Source organism: Caretta caretta, chromosome 4 (assembly GCF_965140235.1).
Source record: "Caretta caretta isolate rCarCar2 chromosome 4, rCarCar1.hap1, whole genome shotgun sequence".
Classification (NCBI taxonomy): Eukaryota; Metazoa; Chordata; order Testudines; family Cheloniidae; genus Caretta; species Caretta caretta.
Genome location: NC_134209.1, coordinates 77,615,409 through 77,632,066, shown reverse-complemented (window position 1 = coordinate 77,632,066; position 16,658 = coordinate 77,615,409). Strand labels below are relative to the sequence as shown.

Genomic DNA, 16,658 nt, shown 5'->3' with positions numbered 1-16,658 from the left:
CTGCTTACTATGATTCTTTCTGTATCACTGTAAATGTGGTATTTTGCCTTTTTCCCTTTAATAAGATCCTGCTGGTTCTTATTTTATTGGTATAACAAGACAGCATCTTTCAGGATGGCAAAATAGCTCTGTAAATTGTTTTTGTGAAACACAAAAACAAGATCAGTGCACTTGTTCTTCATTTTATTCTAAATTCTAAGACTTTGACTTCCACAGTTAGCCCATCATAAAAAGAGAACTGAGGATGGACCCAAGGATACTGCTAAGCTTGTGTCTCCCTATGCCAAAACACTATAGTATCCATGTACGGAATAAAATTAGTGTGGGAACACCCAAGAAATTCTTACAGAACTTGATTATAGAAGACTAATTTTTGAACCACTTGTCATTTTAACAGATTAGTCCTTTAGCAGATTAGTCTGTTGCTTATTGTTTTGTTGGGGTATTAGAATGTACAACCCAACAATTATGACCAAGGATGCATGGTATAAAGTAATCTAAATGTAGCATATTAGGAACTTGGATAGGTTTTATATATATATATATATATATATATATATATATATATATATATATATATATATATATATATATATATATATATATATATATATATAGGATAGTCAATAAATATATTACTTTCTCTCTGTCCTGGGAAGGCAATATATATAAATAACTAACATCAGCTTTACTAGTCTGTAATAGTACAGTAACTTCAATGCAGGCTCAAATTATTTGAAGTGGCCTTACCTATAAAAAGGTGTTTGGTATCCTGGAGTATTCACGGACAAACGCTATTTTATTAATTCCAAAGCCTCACTTCTGTACGTACTCTAAAAGCTATGCATAACCAGTTTTCTCAAAGTTCTGAAGGTCATAGAAAGACTAATACAATAGCTTCCAATGTGGCTAACATTGTGAAATCTCATTTCAGTGCAGGACAACAAACATGGAGAAATATGCCCATTACCCAGGGATAAGAGGATAGATGAAAATGGCCTAAAAGAAACTGATGTGGCTCCGAATCACTGAGTTATGGTGAAAACACGAGCATTGGCAAAATGAGATAATAAATTTTAATTAACGTACCATACATGTCAAAACAATGTCATGAAAATTCAAAATATTTCTAGTCTGAAGATACTCTTTTATAATTGAATATAATGGAATTAAAATGCTCACTAAAATTTGGACCATTTGGAGCAAAGAAATGGATTGCTTAAAATATAAAGTACCTACATATTTTAACTGTATTTTTCAACAGTTGGTATTTCTTCCTGTTGTAGTGCACAAGAGGTGAAAAATAGGGCACAAAAGAGTTTTTGAAAAAAAATTAAAAGTTAGAATGTTGATATGAGACAAAAACAAAAACAATCCAATTTAATTTGCACTAAACTTTTTGTAAAAGGGCATTCTCAGTGTAATGCTCTTCTCACAGTAACATCTTTAGGCAATCAGATCTGCAAACTAATCTGGTTTCTTTACTGAAATACACATGATTAAATCCCAGAACTTTCTGCAACACAAATCCAAATATTTTGGAGTGGAGCCAGAGTCCATTTTTTAAAAGGCCACATATAAGCAATTTCAATTAAAAGAACACTTTATTAGATAAAAACAAAAATACTTCTTTCATAGAATAAAATTAGTTTTTAATTTTTATATTACAGACACTAGCTAGGATCTTGCTAAGCATAACAACCGAGTGGTACTAGCTTGATGTTTTCTTTGCATGATTCACAATAATTGATAAGGGCATTCTACTTCTTTCATACTGGAGGAATAATATGACATTTATCTAAGAAACAGGATCAGCTTCATTTCAACTTAGTGAATTAAAACAAAATGTATCAATAGCTTCTCTTGAGGATGTCTCACTACAGAAAACAGGACATTTACTACCGTTTACTAGAGGTGGAAAATACAGGTACATGAACATCTGGATTGGACACTTACAGCTCTAACTATTTCAGTAAACTCTCCAGTTTACACACTGCACTAATTAAGGATGTATATGTCACTGTACATTTTAACAAAGTCATGACAAGTGATAAAATCCTATTTTATATCAAATTTTGCTGTACCTAAGGCAAGATGTTTTGTCTCATGTTGGGCTGAGTCTGCCTGGCAGATGGGGGTAGTGCACATTGGCCAAAAACAAAATGAAGTAGCTGGGTTGTCAGTCCTATGCCCTTGGGTACATTTCTAGCTTAGCTGAAGAGTAAAATAAAGGTATTTATTTAAAATCCACTGCACAGACATATCACAACCAGCTGGAGTGGACCTAGGAGCTAGTGGAAGAGCCCACTGAGATTCTAAGAACTAGATGCCAAAAAGGAATCCACATTTATGAAAAAAGTGGATTTTAAAGTGAAATTTAAAGGAAATGGCAGTGCTTGGATTAGGGAGAGAGGGAGGATGTTCCAAGCACAAAACGAAGAGGAAAATTAATGAGAGTAATTAGAGAGGATATGAAGAAGAGATTGGGCCAGAGCTGTGCTGAATCTTAAAAGTAAGGATGAGATGCTTAAACTCGATCCAGAAGGAAAAGGAGATAGTGAAAGTAGTGATGTGGTCTGAGCAGTAAGTAGAGTTTTCAATACAACTCAGAGGGGAGAAGCATAGGCACCAACTCCGTGGGGACGGGGCGCGCTCATGGGAGGGGGCAGAACTGGGAGGGAAGAGATAGGGTGGGATGGAGGTTGCGGGGGGGGGGAAAGGAGTAGGGTGGGGGCAGAGCCTGGGGCAGAGCAGGGGTGGGAAGAGGCGGGACGGGGGAGGGGGCGGACATAAGGGAAAGGGGTGGGTGAGGGAAGAGCCTGGGGTAGAACGGGGGGGGTTGAGCACCCCCCGCCCGGCCCTGGAGGAAGCCAGTGCCAATGGGGAGAAGTGACAGAAGAAGAGCAGAGAAGATGGTTACAGTAGAGAAAGAAAGTCAATTTACAGAAAGAAGCAACAAAACTCAGCAAGGGCTTGTACATGTGAGGAAGGGAGAAGGGAATTAAAGATGGTAAGTTTATTTACTTGAACGACAAGGAGGATACTGAAATCACCAGCAGTGACAGAAGATGTGTGGAGGGAAATTTGGGGGGGGAAGGGGGGGAGGGTATTTATTATTTTTCGGAGTGGAAAGCAATGCAGCTTTGGACACATTGAGCCTGAAATGGAAGTGATACATACAAGAGACACTGAAAAGACAGGAAAAGATTTGTCACTGGAAAGAAGGTGAGAGTTCCAGTAAAGAGGTACATTTGGGACATCCTTGCAATTCATGACAACTGTAATATATATAAATACCTAAAACAGTAACGTATATTAGCAGATTTGTCTTATTCTTTGGATATAGTATTTATAGAAGCATACTGATATAACAACATCACAATAGTCTACTGATGGATGGACTGGAACCTAGCCAGAGATCTTTTGCTCATTATAGCAATTTTTCATTGATTTCAGCAGTGTCTTCAACCTACAGAACAAGTCTCAGTGCCGCGTTGTGCAATACATATTATAAACAAATGATATGACTGTCTCTCCCCCAGCTAGACAGAAATGTTAGTTTTATTAAAAATCAGTCTGTTCCATAAATGTATTGTTTCAAGGCAAGTGAGAGCAGCAGAATAAAGACAATGAACCTCAAAAAAGCAGACTTTAACGAACTCAGAGAACTGGTAGGTAAGGATCCCAAGGAAGAAAATCTAAGGGATAAAGGAGGTTCAGGAGAGTGGCAGTTTCTCAAGGACACAATATTAAAGGCATAACTGTACATTCTTGATGCAAAGACAAGACAAGAAGAATAAAAGGCAAAAATGGCTCCATAGGAGCTCTTTAATGACCTGAAAATCAAAAAGGAATCCTACAAAAAGTGGAAACATGGTCAAATTGCTAAAGAAGAGTACAGAAGACTAGCAAGAGCACTAGGGACAAAATCAGAAAATCTAAGACACAAAATTAGTTACACCTAGCAAGGGACACAAAAGGCAATAAGAATAGGTTCTTTATATATATTAGGAGCAAAAGAAAGATGAAGGAAAGTGTAGGTCCCCTGCTTAGCAGGGATGAAGAGCTAATAACTGATTACAACTAGAAGGCTGCTTAATGCCCATTTGCTTCAGTCTTCACTAAAAGAACTAAAAGTGTTCATGATGACCAGATACTCAGCAATAAATATTAACAACAAGGGGGAAGGAATGCAAGCTAGAATAGGGAAATAACAGGTTAAAGAAGATTTAGATAGATGTATTCAAACCAGCAAGGCCTGATGAAATTCATCCTAGGGTACTTAAGGATCTAGCTGAAACAATCTTGGAACTGTTAGCAATTATCTTTAAGAACTCATGGAGGACAGGTGAGATCCCAGAGGACTGGAGAAGGGCAAACATAGTAGCTATTTTTTAAAAAGAGAAACAAATAGGACTCAGAGAACTATAGCCCAGTCAGCCTAATTTTGGTATCTGGAAAGACACTGGAACAAATTATTAAACAATTAGTAAGCACCTAAAAGATAATAGGGTTATAAGCAATATCCAGCATGAATATGTCAAGAACAAAATATGTCAAACCAAACTAATTTCCTTCTTTGACTGGGTTACTGGCCTAGTGGATGGGGGGGAAGCAGTAGACATGATATATCTTCATTTTAGTAAGGCTTCTGACACTCCCAATCTCTCAGTGTATATGCAGTGTGCCCAGCCATTTGATAGCATCATCATCAACCAAGTGAAGAGCCAGTAGCCCGCCATCAAAGTAAGTCAGAGGGCACTTGTTGAGGATATGAGGTATAGTCTGAAGTTAACCGCATCTACATTGCGGGTTGTTAGAGAAACCCCGTTTGAAGAGATTGGTTGCACAATTGCTCTGTCCTGTTCAAAATGGTTCAGGGATGACCTCAGGTGCCTTGGCAGGTCAAAACCTGATGGACAGATGGTTGAATCAGTGACAAGAGATTAAGGACTGTTGTCGCTGACCACTTGTTACACCAAGAAGATTCCACCGTCATGTCAGTAATAGCATAAGTTACCATAAAGGGCGTCTAGAAGACAGGTGAACTGGCGGGTGGTTGAAGAGGTCTGAGTACAGAGGCAAGTCGCTGTTCTGATGGATCTTGTCCAGGAACATGATAGAAGCCCCCTCACAGCGAATATGGGGTGATGCTATATTACTAGGTATTGGCAGCTATGGAGTTGCATGTAAAGTCCCAGTAACAATGTGTATAGCTTTGTTAAACTCTACATCAACCAGCCTCATGTGAGATGAGAGACATCAGACAGGAGCACTGTACTCTGCTGTTGAAAAGCAGAGGGCACGGGCTAATGTTCTAAGTGTCTGGGCACTTGCACCCCAGCTTGAGCTGGCCAGTTTTCTCAGCTAGTTGTTCCAAGTGCTAATTTTGGCTGCTGTCTTTGAGTAGTTGTGGTACATCAATGGTTGCGGTACGTCAATGAAAGTAAGACTGCGAGAATCTGTGGTGAGGCCTTTTGTTTTGAATTCATTTAGCTTGTTAAGTTATAGATTAATTACATTTTACCTTTTATTGTCTTGTAAACAATTCTGACTCTTATGCCTCATTACCTGAAATCACTTAAAATCTATCTTTCTGTAGTTAAAAAACTTGTTTTATCTAAACCAGTGTGTGTTTGGAAAACTTCACTTGGGATCACAGGATTTGTGCATTTAATTTTCCATTAATAAAATGACAGACTTTATATGAGCTTGTATTGTCCAGGAGTGGCTGGGTAGTACAAGGCACACATTTCTGGGGGAAAGTCTGGGACTGGGTGTTGGCTGGTATTGCCTTGCAGTGTAATTCATGGATGTCTAGCTATAGCACACACACAGTATAGCTGGGCGTGATTTACATGCTGGAGGTTGTGTGTGGGCAGATTAGGAGTGGTTGTTCTCATACAAAAGCAATGTAAAAGGCACTCCATGTTGGAGAACTGAGGGGACACAGCTGTCCATCAGTCCAAATTGTACCCTGCTTTTCACAACTGCTGAAGGGATCTAGGGATTACTGTGGATCACAAATTGAATATGAGTCAACAACGTGATGCAGTTGCAAAAAGGCAAATAGTCTGGAGTATATTAACAGGAGCACTGTATGTAAGACATGGGGAATAATTATCCCGCTCTATTTGGCACTGGTGAGGCCTCAGCTGTATTACTGTGTCAAACTCCAGGCATCACACTTTAGAAAGATGAAGACAAACTGGAGAGAGTCCAGAGGAGAGCAACAAGAATGATAAGAGGTTTAGAAAACCTCATCTATGAAGAAAGTTATAAAGAACTGGCCATATATAGTCTTGAGAAAACTATATTGAGGGGGGACTTGATAACAGTCTTCAAATATGCTAAGGGCCATTATAAAGAAGACTGATCAATTGTTCTGCATGTCCACTGAAACAGGACAAGTAGCAATGGGCTTACTCTGCAGCAAGGAAGATTCAGGTTAAACATTAGGGAAAACGTTCTAACTATAAAGGTAGTTAAGCTCTGGAACAGGCTTCCAAGGGAGGCTGTAGAATCCGTTCTCCCCACTCTGGCCCTGAAAGAACTGAATTAGACCAGGCATGCCCAATCAACCAATTAAGCTGCAAAAAGGGTAGATTTAGGCTGTGTGGAAGAACCTTGCCTGTGAAGGAACAGGCAGGGCTTCAATAAAGCCATAAGGCTGCCAACAGTGCAGTGAGATGGCAGGGATAAAACTGCAGTCTCTCTTCTTGAGGTAAATGAGAAGGAAGGGGGATAGGAACCCCTGAGAAAAGGGACAGGAATCCACAAGGAAGGGTTTACCTAGTAGGGCTAAGAGAGGGATCTGACTAGGAAGGCTGGTGAATGAGAAGCTTAAAGAAGCAAGGTAGGAGGTAGTCCAGGGCAGAGAGTAATAGGATCAGTGAAGACCCAGAACTTAACTGCTTTCTCTAGGGTCATGGCCTAGAACCCAGAGCAGAGGGTGCCCCACCAACCAAATCAAAGTGGTATTGCTTGGGGCAGTGAATGAGAAAGCTGGTGAGTCACTGTAGGAGTGACATATCCAGGGCAACAGGCGTGAGGACTGCCTAATGCTGCTTGAGCAGAGAGATTTTAAAGACTCCTCTGGAAGGGGAAATCACAGTGTGACCTGGCCAGAGGGTTGAGTCACAAAGCAACTGTACCGTAACTCCATGAACAGGTGGAGAGCTGCAATGGTGAAAGAGAAGAAAGGGAGTGCTGAACCAGGTGGAACTAATCCCCAGAATCAGCCAAAGGTGGTGAGTAGAGCACCCAATGACACCATCAACTGAGGTTTTTAAGAACAGATTAGAAAAACACCTGCCAGGGATGGTCTAGGTTTATGCCTCAGCACACAGGGCTGGACTTGATGCCTTATTGATGTCCCTTCCAGTCCTACATTTCTATGATTCTATGATAACGTCAGAGTGCTTTTAGGGCATCTTATTATTATTTCTACAGTTTGCAATTCTGAGAAATCATAGAATCATAGAATATCAGGGTTGGAAGGGACCTCAGGAGGTCATCTAGTCCAACCCCCTGCTCAAAAGCAGGACCCATCCCCAATTAAATCATCCCAGCCAGGGCTTTGTCAAGCCTGACCTTAAAAACTTCTAAGGAAGGAGATTCCACCACCTCCCTAGGCAACGCATTCTAGTGTTTCACCACCCTCCTAGTGAAAAAGTTTTTCCTAATATCCAACCTAAACCTCCCCCACTGCAACTTGAGACCATTACTCCTTGTCCTGTCCTCTTCCACCACCAAGAATAGTCTAGAACCATCCTCTCTGGAATCACCTCTCAGGTAGTTGAAAGCAGCTATCAAATCCCCCCTCATTCTTCTCTTCCGCAGACTAAACAATCCCAGTTCCCTCAGCCTCTCCTCATAAGTCATGTGTTCCAGACCCCTAATCATTTTTGTTGCCCTTCGCTGGACTCTTTCCAATTTATCCACTTCCTTCTTGTAGTGTGGGGCCCAAAACTGGACACAGTACTCCAGATGAGGCCTCACCAATGTCGAATAGAGGGGGACGATCAGGTCCCTCGATCTGCTCGCTATGCCCCTACTTATACATCCCAAAATGCCATTGGCCTTCTTGGCAACAAGGGCACACTGCTGACTCATATCCAGCTTCTCGTCCACTGTCACCCCTAGGTCCTTTTCCGCAGAACTGCTGCCTAGCCATTCGGTCCCTAGTCTGTAGCTGTGCATTGGGTTCTTCCGTCCTAAGTGCAGGACCCTGCACTTATCCTTATTGAACCTCATCAGATTTCTTTTGGCCCAATCCTCCAATTTGTCTAGGTCCCTCTGTATCCTATCCCTCAATTCTCAATTCCATAGTGTCAGGAAAACAAGTAATGAAGTAAAAAAAAAGTACCCTCCTTAGAACAACAAGTACATTAATTAGACAAACTCATTAGACTGCCAATTGCTGATCTGGTGATAGATTCTGGAACTACCTGTATCTCAGCTTTATTAACCGTGGTAGTCTTAATCTACAGCAGAAAAATTATGGAGTACATTATAAATAGGGGACAATGGTTTCAAATTTCAGAAGCATGAGAACCTCATTTTAGAATATCAAAACTATTTATCATATTATATTAGGATCAACACAAAATTTAGTAAGAGGAAAAAATAGGGAAAGCTGAGGGTTCTAACCATCCCATCATCTCAGGGAAGCACCCCTACCCGGCAGATGTTCCTCCTGATAGTAGTTCTTGAGGTGTTTGCTTGGGCAGATTAGCTAGCCTCCTGTAGTAGTAAGTTATATGATCAATTAGTCCCCTTTCCATCTTGTGTTGAGGTGGGAGAGTGGCATTCCAGGCACTCTTCTAGTAGCATTTCAAACTTTGGGCTGGACAGGCAAGATTTTGGGAAGAGAAGCAGATAGTAGGACACCCATTCGGTGCATTCTCTGCCTCACCTCAACATACTTACATGCCATCGGAGCAGCCAGCAGGATACAGGGACTATGCAGCATGTCCCCAGTGTGCTTATAGCAGTGCTAGTGGCAGCTGTAAAAAGAGAGTTCCACTTTTACAGCTGATGCGATCACAGCAGCAGCAAGCACGCCTGCAATGAGGCAGCTGCTCAAGTGAGCAGCATTCTCCTTAATGTTCATTTCAGAGAAGGCCAGCAGAAAGTTTTGCTGTGCCCATCCCTGAACATAATGGATTCTTGTCCCTTTTTTCCCCACACCACTCTGAACCACACCTGGCTAATAATTCTGGGGAGAGTCAATAAGATTATTCCTTGGGAAACACCCCAAACTTATTTTGACTTATGACTCATTTTACATATACAGCGTATGTTTGGGTAAGGGGACCCTTTAGGTCCCTCCAAGCCTCGTCCTGCAGAAATAGTGCCCACATGCTTTTTCCTTTTAGCTTTAGCAATTGGTTTACATTGGCTTACACTGATTATGCTGTCAAGATTGTCTCCACAAGGAAGAGAGCTAAAAGCTTACTTTTTTAAAAAATGAAAGATGATCTTCTTCTTCATAGTGCCCCAAAACTGACTCAGTTAACTAAGGACTTGGATTAGCCCCAAAATGTCCCCTCTAATTTGTCAATCCAGTGCACAAGATAACTTTGAACTACAAGGGTTACAAGCTAAGCGAATTGCTTGCTCGGTCACAAGTTTCATGGTTCTGGCCCTGACAATTACAGAAAATGAAGATGCACTTCCCCTGTGCCCATATAACCAATGTTTTGGCCAGAAGACTTTTTCTTCCTGTGATAGATGTTATAGATCCCACTACGCTTTTTCAGAAAAAGTACCTATCTCCAGCATCTTGGATAAATTCCCTTTTGTTAGGGCGTACTAGAAAAAGCATCTTCTTAAAAAAAAAAACAAAAAAAACACCCAAGTTCCCCCCCTCCCCCACAATAATAGAGCAGGTTATTGTCTGTACCATGTTAGACTTGCCTGCATACTTGTTGGCCTTGTTCAATAGATCTGTGCATGCATGCATGTCAGCAAAAGCACGAATCCCTAAGCAGTTGATCGGATGAAGCTGGGATTCCAAAAACTCACAGCAAGTCCTCTTCACATCCTGCAACTGTAACAGACCAGCTGCTGGGAGAAGTACCTGTAAGAAGCAAAAACTAGTTAAAATTCCATCTAATTTTATGCTGCAGTACTATCACAACATCTGTTAGACAAAGCAGAAAAATACAAAAATTTGACACAACAATGGAGAATGGAAAAGTATCAGGACTATGAGAGTTAGAGCTAGAAAAACCTACTAGGTCATTCCGATTCACCTCCCTGCAAACATACATTTATTAGTGTGAAGTTTAGTTTTAAGGGTCACAAGCAGTGGAGCTTTTGCCACTTCCCTTTGGAAATCATTCCACATACTAATCACGGTGTCAGTAAACTCTTCATAACATTCAGTTTATGGGCTTTTTTCCCCTCTTACTCATCTTATTACTCCTAGTTATACTCCTAACCCTTTTCACCAACCCAGACACTACTTTTCCCACAGGGTATTATACCCATTGAAATATTTGTAGACTTATGCCTCTTCTTAGTCATCGTATAGCCACATTACAGATATTAAACTCTAGTCTTTCTTCATCAGAAAGTTCTCCCCACTCCCAAGTAATTGTTATTGTTCTCCTTCAGAGGAATTAAAGTCAAATGTGCCTTATGTATGGTATTTTAGGATTGCCAAGTTTCCTTCTACAGTGGTGAATATTAATTCTCTCACTGAATATCACTCAAGAATTTCTCCATCTTTGTTTTCCTAAAAATCTAACACCACTGCACATGTATGATGTGAAAAAAACCTCTTTACTATACTCAAGTCATATAAGACATGGCCATTAGTCCCAAATCTCCCTATTTCTCTCCTCATATTCTTGATCAGTTGCTCCCCAACAACAAGTAGCTGATCCTGGGTGGCTTTTCCGCTGATCTGAGTTTAAGTTTTAGATCACAAAACTGTCTTCTATTTAATTTAGGAATTTCTTTTATGATGCGTGTTTTACTTCATTTGTTACTCAGCTATCGCAGTAGTACAAATTACCCCACAAATTCTGTATACTGAGGTTTTGAGCATCTTGAAACATCTTAGTACTTTAGATTTCTCACTCTCCCAAGTCCCAGTTATCAGATGACCACTGTTATTGTTTCTATGTTAATCTAAAGAATTTCATACCCATCATTCACTGCTGAATTGCAATAGCTAGCATTGTAAATTATGAATCACTATCTAGTGCCTTATTTATGTGTCTTTCTTTTTGCCAACATAGGCTGTTACCCTCTAAACTGTTCCAATTACAAGTTGCATCACACCAGATCATAACTGAAGACTCCAGGAATAAATAAAAGCACATTGTTAGTTTACATATACCATATTACAACTTTCTAGATCAAACTCAGTGACAATCTTTCAGCAGAGCTTGTGTAAGTTTGTTGAGTGAAACCACACAGGGCCAGGTAATTCTAAGTTTGGGCCTTGAAAACACTATCCTTTTAAAAAAAATATTTAGCAATAAAAAAAATGAACTACTTGAAGACAACAGGAGAAATGTTTTGCTTTTCAGAGGCACAGCAGAGAAGAAATAACTTAATGCCATTACACACACATTGTTCTTCAATCTTAAAACTGAACATGAGACTATTCTGTTCTAGAATTGTGCCTTTGAGTGAAGTTTTCTTCTGCCATCTACCATTTCTTCAGGAAGCATTTCTATTTTTATTTTTATGTATATTCTAAAATAGAAATCTCATTAAAATAAGTAAGTGTAAAATGATTATTAAACCATGTCTATAGGCAACCACAGCAGCAACAACAATTGGAAAGATTTTAAAATCTAGAGTGGACTTGCAATTGTAAGTCATGTGGAGGGAGAATAAGTTTGTGGAATTCTTGTTCAGCCTGTAGGTAAAGAAGGTGCTAGTCACACTGCTCATCTTGTTTCCTCATTATCTTAACAGATTCTGGAGAATGCATGCAGTGTTGTTGTAGCTGTGTTGGTCCCAGGATATTAGAGAGATAAGGTGGGTGACTTTTATTGGACCAATCTCGGAAAAGGGGGTAGACAGCGAGGTGGCAAATTTGCAGATGATAAAAAACTACGCAAGACATTCAAGTCCAAAGCAGACTGCGAAGAGCTACAAAGGGATCTCACAAAAGTGGGTGACTGGGCAACAAAATGCCACATGAAACTCAATGTTGATGCAATGCACATTGGAAAACATAATCCCAACTATACAGATAAAATGGTGAGGTCTAAATTAGCTGTTACCACTCAAGAGAAAGATCTTGGAGTCATTGTGGATAGTTCTCTGAAAACATCCACTCAATGTGCAGCGGCACTCAAAAAGGCAGAACAGAACGTTGGGAATCATTACGAAAGTGATAGATAAGACAACAGAAAATATCATATTGCTGCTATATAAATACATGGTATGTCCGCATCTTGAATACTATGTGTACATGTGGTCGACCCATCTCAAAAAAAAGATATTTTAGAATTGGAAAAGGTTCAGAAAAGGGGGAAAAAATTATTAGAGGTATGGAACAGCTTCCATATGAGGAGAGATTAATAAGATTCAGATTTTCAGCTTGGAAAAGAGACTAAGGAGGGATATGATTGAGGTCTATAAAATCATGACAGGAGTGGAGAAATTAAATAAGGAAGTATTATTTACTCCTCACAATACAAGAACTAGGGGTCACCAAATGAAATCAATAGGCAGCAGGTTTAAAACAAACAAAAGGAAGTATTTCTTCACACAACGCAGAGTCAACCTGAGGAACTCTTTGCCAGAGGATGTTATGAAGGCCAAGACTATAACAGGGTTCATAAAAGAACTAGCTAAATTCATAGAGGATAGATCCATCAATGGCTATTAGCCAGGATGGGCAGCGATGTCTGTCTGCCAGAAGCTGGGACTGGGCAACAGGAGATGGATCACTTTATAAACCTGTTCTGTTTATTCCTTCTGGAGCACCTGGCATTGGCCACTGTCAGAAGACACGATACTAGGCTAGATGGACCTTTGGTCTGATCGAGAATGGCCATTCTTATGTTCTTATGTTCTGTTCAAACTATTTTAAAATATGTTGGAAAAGGAACTGAGACATGTTTACCTTTGCCCAAAGTTCAGTTCTCACCTACAGGAACTGAAGATGTAGCAGGTGAACTCAGAAAAAAATGGAATTTCCATCCCATAGGAAATTCCAAATTTCAACATCTGTTTTCATCTCTAATCTAAATGAAAACTTGAAAATGTTTGTGAAATTAGACGTTCCAAGATATTTCAGAAATGGCAAAATGTTTTGTTTTGTCAATGTTTTGCTTGTTTTTATTGAAACAAAACATTGACATTCCTGAATTAAAGTGTTTCAGTTTGGTTTGTTGATTTGACCCAAAACGTTTCATTTTGAGTCAGTTCAACATCAATATTGTGTCAAAGGAGTTGTTGTTTGGATTCCTGATGCTCCTGTTCTTCTCTGAGGGTCTGCCTACAACTGGCAAGATGCAATATGCTCTCCCTTCTGGTCACAGATTGTGTTGCTTCAAGCTCAATATAGGCCAGCCAGAAAGCCCAGCCCATAAAGAGGAGTGGGGGCATCAGGAGCTAAACTACAATACCATGAGACAATGCACCACAATAGGGAAACAGAGTTAAATGTTCAATTGACTTGAAATGAAACTTTTAAAATAACAACAACAAACCTAAATATTCTAGTTCGGGTCCTGAAATGAAGTATTTTATTTTGGTTTGTATTGGCAAATTGAAATTTTCCCACACAACATTTTAATTTTGTAGAAACTCCATTTTCCATCAAAATATATTGGGACGGAAGATTTCCTACCAGCTGTATTAATGACCACTGCAATTTTGGTCCAATTACGGTGTTATGATAAAAATAAAAAAAAATGATGTGCTTGAGCCTGCCCTCTTCCTCTCTCAGGAGAAAAAATGTTTTAATCACTGAGACAAGGGGAGTGAGATAACATCTTTTATTGGACCACTTCGGTTAGCGACAGGGACAAGCTGTTGAGCTTCTCAGAGCTCTTCCTCAAGTCTGGAGAAGGTAGCCAGAGTTTGCAAGTGAGCATAAAGAGTTCACACATGTTCTAGGAGATCACTTAAAGTGAAGTGGGCAATTAACCTGTCTGAAGGACAAAGGAGGTTTAGAGGGCAGCAAGGTGTACTATAAATTGTTCTAATGAGCCATAAAATCAGTGTGTCTGTTAAGCCGATGCATTTTAGTGTCCAGCAGTGTAACGAATTTAAGTTCCCAGCCTCCTCTTTTGAAGGTGTTATGCAAGTTTCTTTTGAGAATAAAGGCTGAGAGGTTACATATGGAGTGACTGTTTTGTGAAAAGTGCCCATGGGTGATAGGGTGTTTTTATCTCATCATTTCTCTGTGTGAGATCATTCGAGAGCATAGGGATTGTCTGGTTTCATCCAAACAGTTGTCACCGGGGCATTTAGTGCATTGGATGAGGTAAACCACATGTTGTGACAAGCATGGGTAGCACCCGTGTATCTTAAAAGGTTAGTTGTTGGGGAACGGGTCTTATTCATCTTAGCAGTGGAGATTTGTCTACAGATTTTACATCTGTTATGGCAAGGTCTGCTCCCACTTGAGTTGGTGTGTCCTTGACTGTGGGAGCTTGCTTCTGATGATGAGCAGGGGGAGGGGTGTTTGAAGGACGGAAGAGAGGGATTGAGCTATTTCTTTCAGGATGTGGTCCCTGCCATTCTTTGATATGCCGTATGGGTTTTAGTGTGGAGCTTTTTTTTTCCCCCCCCGTGGAGAAAAAAGTTCTCTTGGAGCATTTGGGTGGCCCATTCCATGATGTGATCTGCTTCCCTGGTGGAGTGTCCTTGTTTAGAGAAGGCAGTTTTAAGTGTGTATCCAGGACTTTCTCATTGGAACATATTCTGTGGTAACAAATAACAGATTTCTTGGTGTGCTAGGTGTGGTTACTTGATCTGCGGAGGTAAGTGTGGTGATCCATGGGTCTCTTGTATGTAAACGTCTGTAGAGTTCCATTGCTGAACCTGATCATGGGGTTCAGGGTGGTGGCTGAAGTTATGGTGGAAACCTATGAAAGAGTTTAAGTCACCTGTCCAGAGGATAAAAATATCACTTATGTATACCAGGTATATCATTGGTTTTGCAGTGCGTTGTTTCCAGGAATTCTTCCTTGAGGTGGCCCATGAAGAGACTGGCATATGGCTCTTCCCGTGGTTTGGACAAAATGTTTGTTGTTCAATGTAAAGTTGTTTAAGACCAGCCATACTGGGTCAGACCAATGGTCCATCTGGTCCAGAATCCTGTCTTCCAACAGTGGCCAATGCCAGATGCTTCAGAGGTAATGAACAGAACAGGGCAATTATTAAGTAATCCATCCTGTCACCCAGTCTCAGTATCTGGCAGTCAGAGGCTTAGAGACACACAGAGCATGGGGTTGCATCCCTGATCATCTTGGCTAATAGCCCTTTTGGCTATTCTCCATGATTTACCTAATTCTTTTTTTAATCCAGTTATAGTTTTGGACTTCACAATGTCTCCTGGCAATGAGTTCCACAGGTTGGCTGTGTGTTATGTGAAGTACTTCCTTTTGTTTAAAACCTGCTGCCTATTAACTTAATTGAATGACTCCTGGTTCTTAGGTCATGTGAAGGGGTAAATAACACTTCTTTATTCACTTTCTCCACACCATTCATGATTTTATAGACCTTTATCCGATTCCCCGTCACACACTTAGTCATCTCTTTTCCAAGCTGAAAAGTCCCAATTTTTTTAATCTCTCCTTGTATAGAAGCTGTTCCACACCTTTAATCATTTTTCTTGCCCTTCTCTGCAACTTTTCCAATTCTAATATATCTTTTTGAGATGGGGTGACCAGAATTGCACACAGTATTCAAGGTGTGGGTGTATCATTAATTTATATAGTAGCATAATGATATTTACTGTCTTGTCTGTCCTAATGGTTCCTAACATTGTCAGCTTTTTTGATTGCTGCTACACATTGAGCAGAAGTTTTCAGAGAACGATCCACAATGACCCCAAGATCTCTTTTTTGAGTGGGAACAGCTAATTTAGACGCCATCATTTTGGGTGTACAGTTTTCCAATATGCATTACTTTACATTATCAACACTGAATTTCATCTGCCACTTTGTGGCCCAGTCACCTAGTTTTGTGAGATCCCTTTGTAACTCTTCACAGTCTACTTTGGATTTAATTATCTGGAGTAATTTTGTATCATCTGCAAACGTTTGCCACCTCGTTTTTTACTCCTTTTTCAAGATCATTTATGAATATTTTGAACAGCACTGGTCCCAGTGCAGATCCTTTGGGGACAACTCTATTTACCCCTCTTCATTCTGAAAACTGACCATATATTCCTACTCTTTGTTTCCTGTGTTTCAACCAGTTACTGATCCATGACGGACCATACTTCTTATCCCATGAATGCTTACTTTGCTTAAGAGTCTTTAGTTAGGAACCTTGTCAAAGGCTTTCTGAAAGTCCAAGCATACTATATCTACTGGATCACCCTTGTCCACATGTTTGTTGACCCCATCACAAAATTCTAATAGACTAGGAGGCATGATTTCCTTTTACAACAGATGCATTGATTCTTCCCCAACAAATCTTGTTCATCTATGTGTCTGATAATTTAG

The 16,658-nt window shown here is 40.1% G+C and overlaps 1 protein-coding gene across 4 annotated transcripts in view; it reads right to left on the bottom strand.

Annotated features, from left to right (window-relative positions):
- The window catches only part of KLHL2 (kelch like family member 2), a 107,500-nt gene that overhangs the window by 32,691 nt on the left and 58,151 nt on the right, over positions 1-16,658 (bottom strand). For all 4 annotated transcript variants that reach the window (XM_048847616.2, XM_048847619.1, XM_048847618.2 and 1 more), the window contains one exon: positions 9,922-10,084. In XM_048847616.2, coding sequence (XP_048703573.1) covers positions 9,922-10,084 — 163 coding nt within the window. The remainder of the gene's footprint in view (positions 1-9,921; positions 10,085-16,658) is intronic.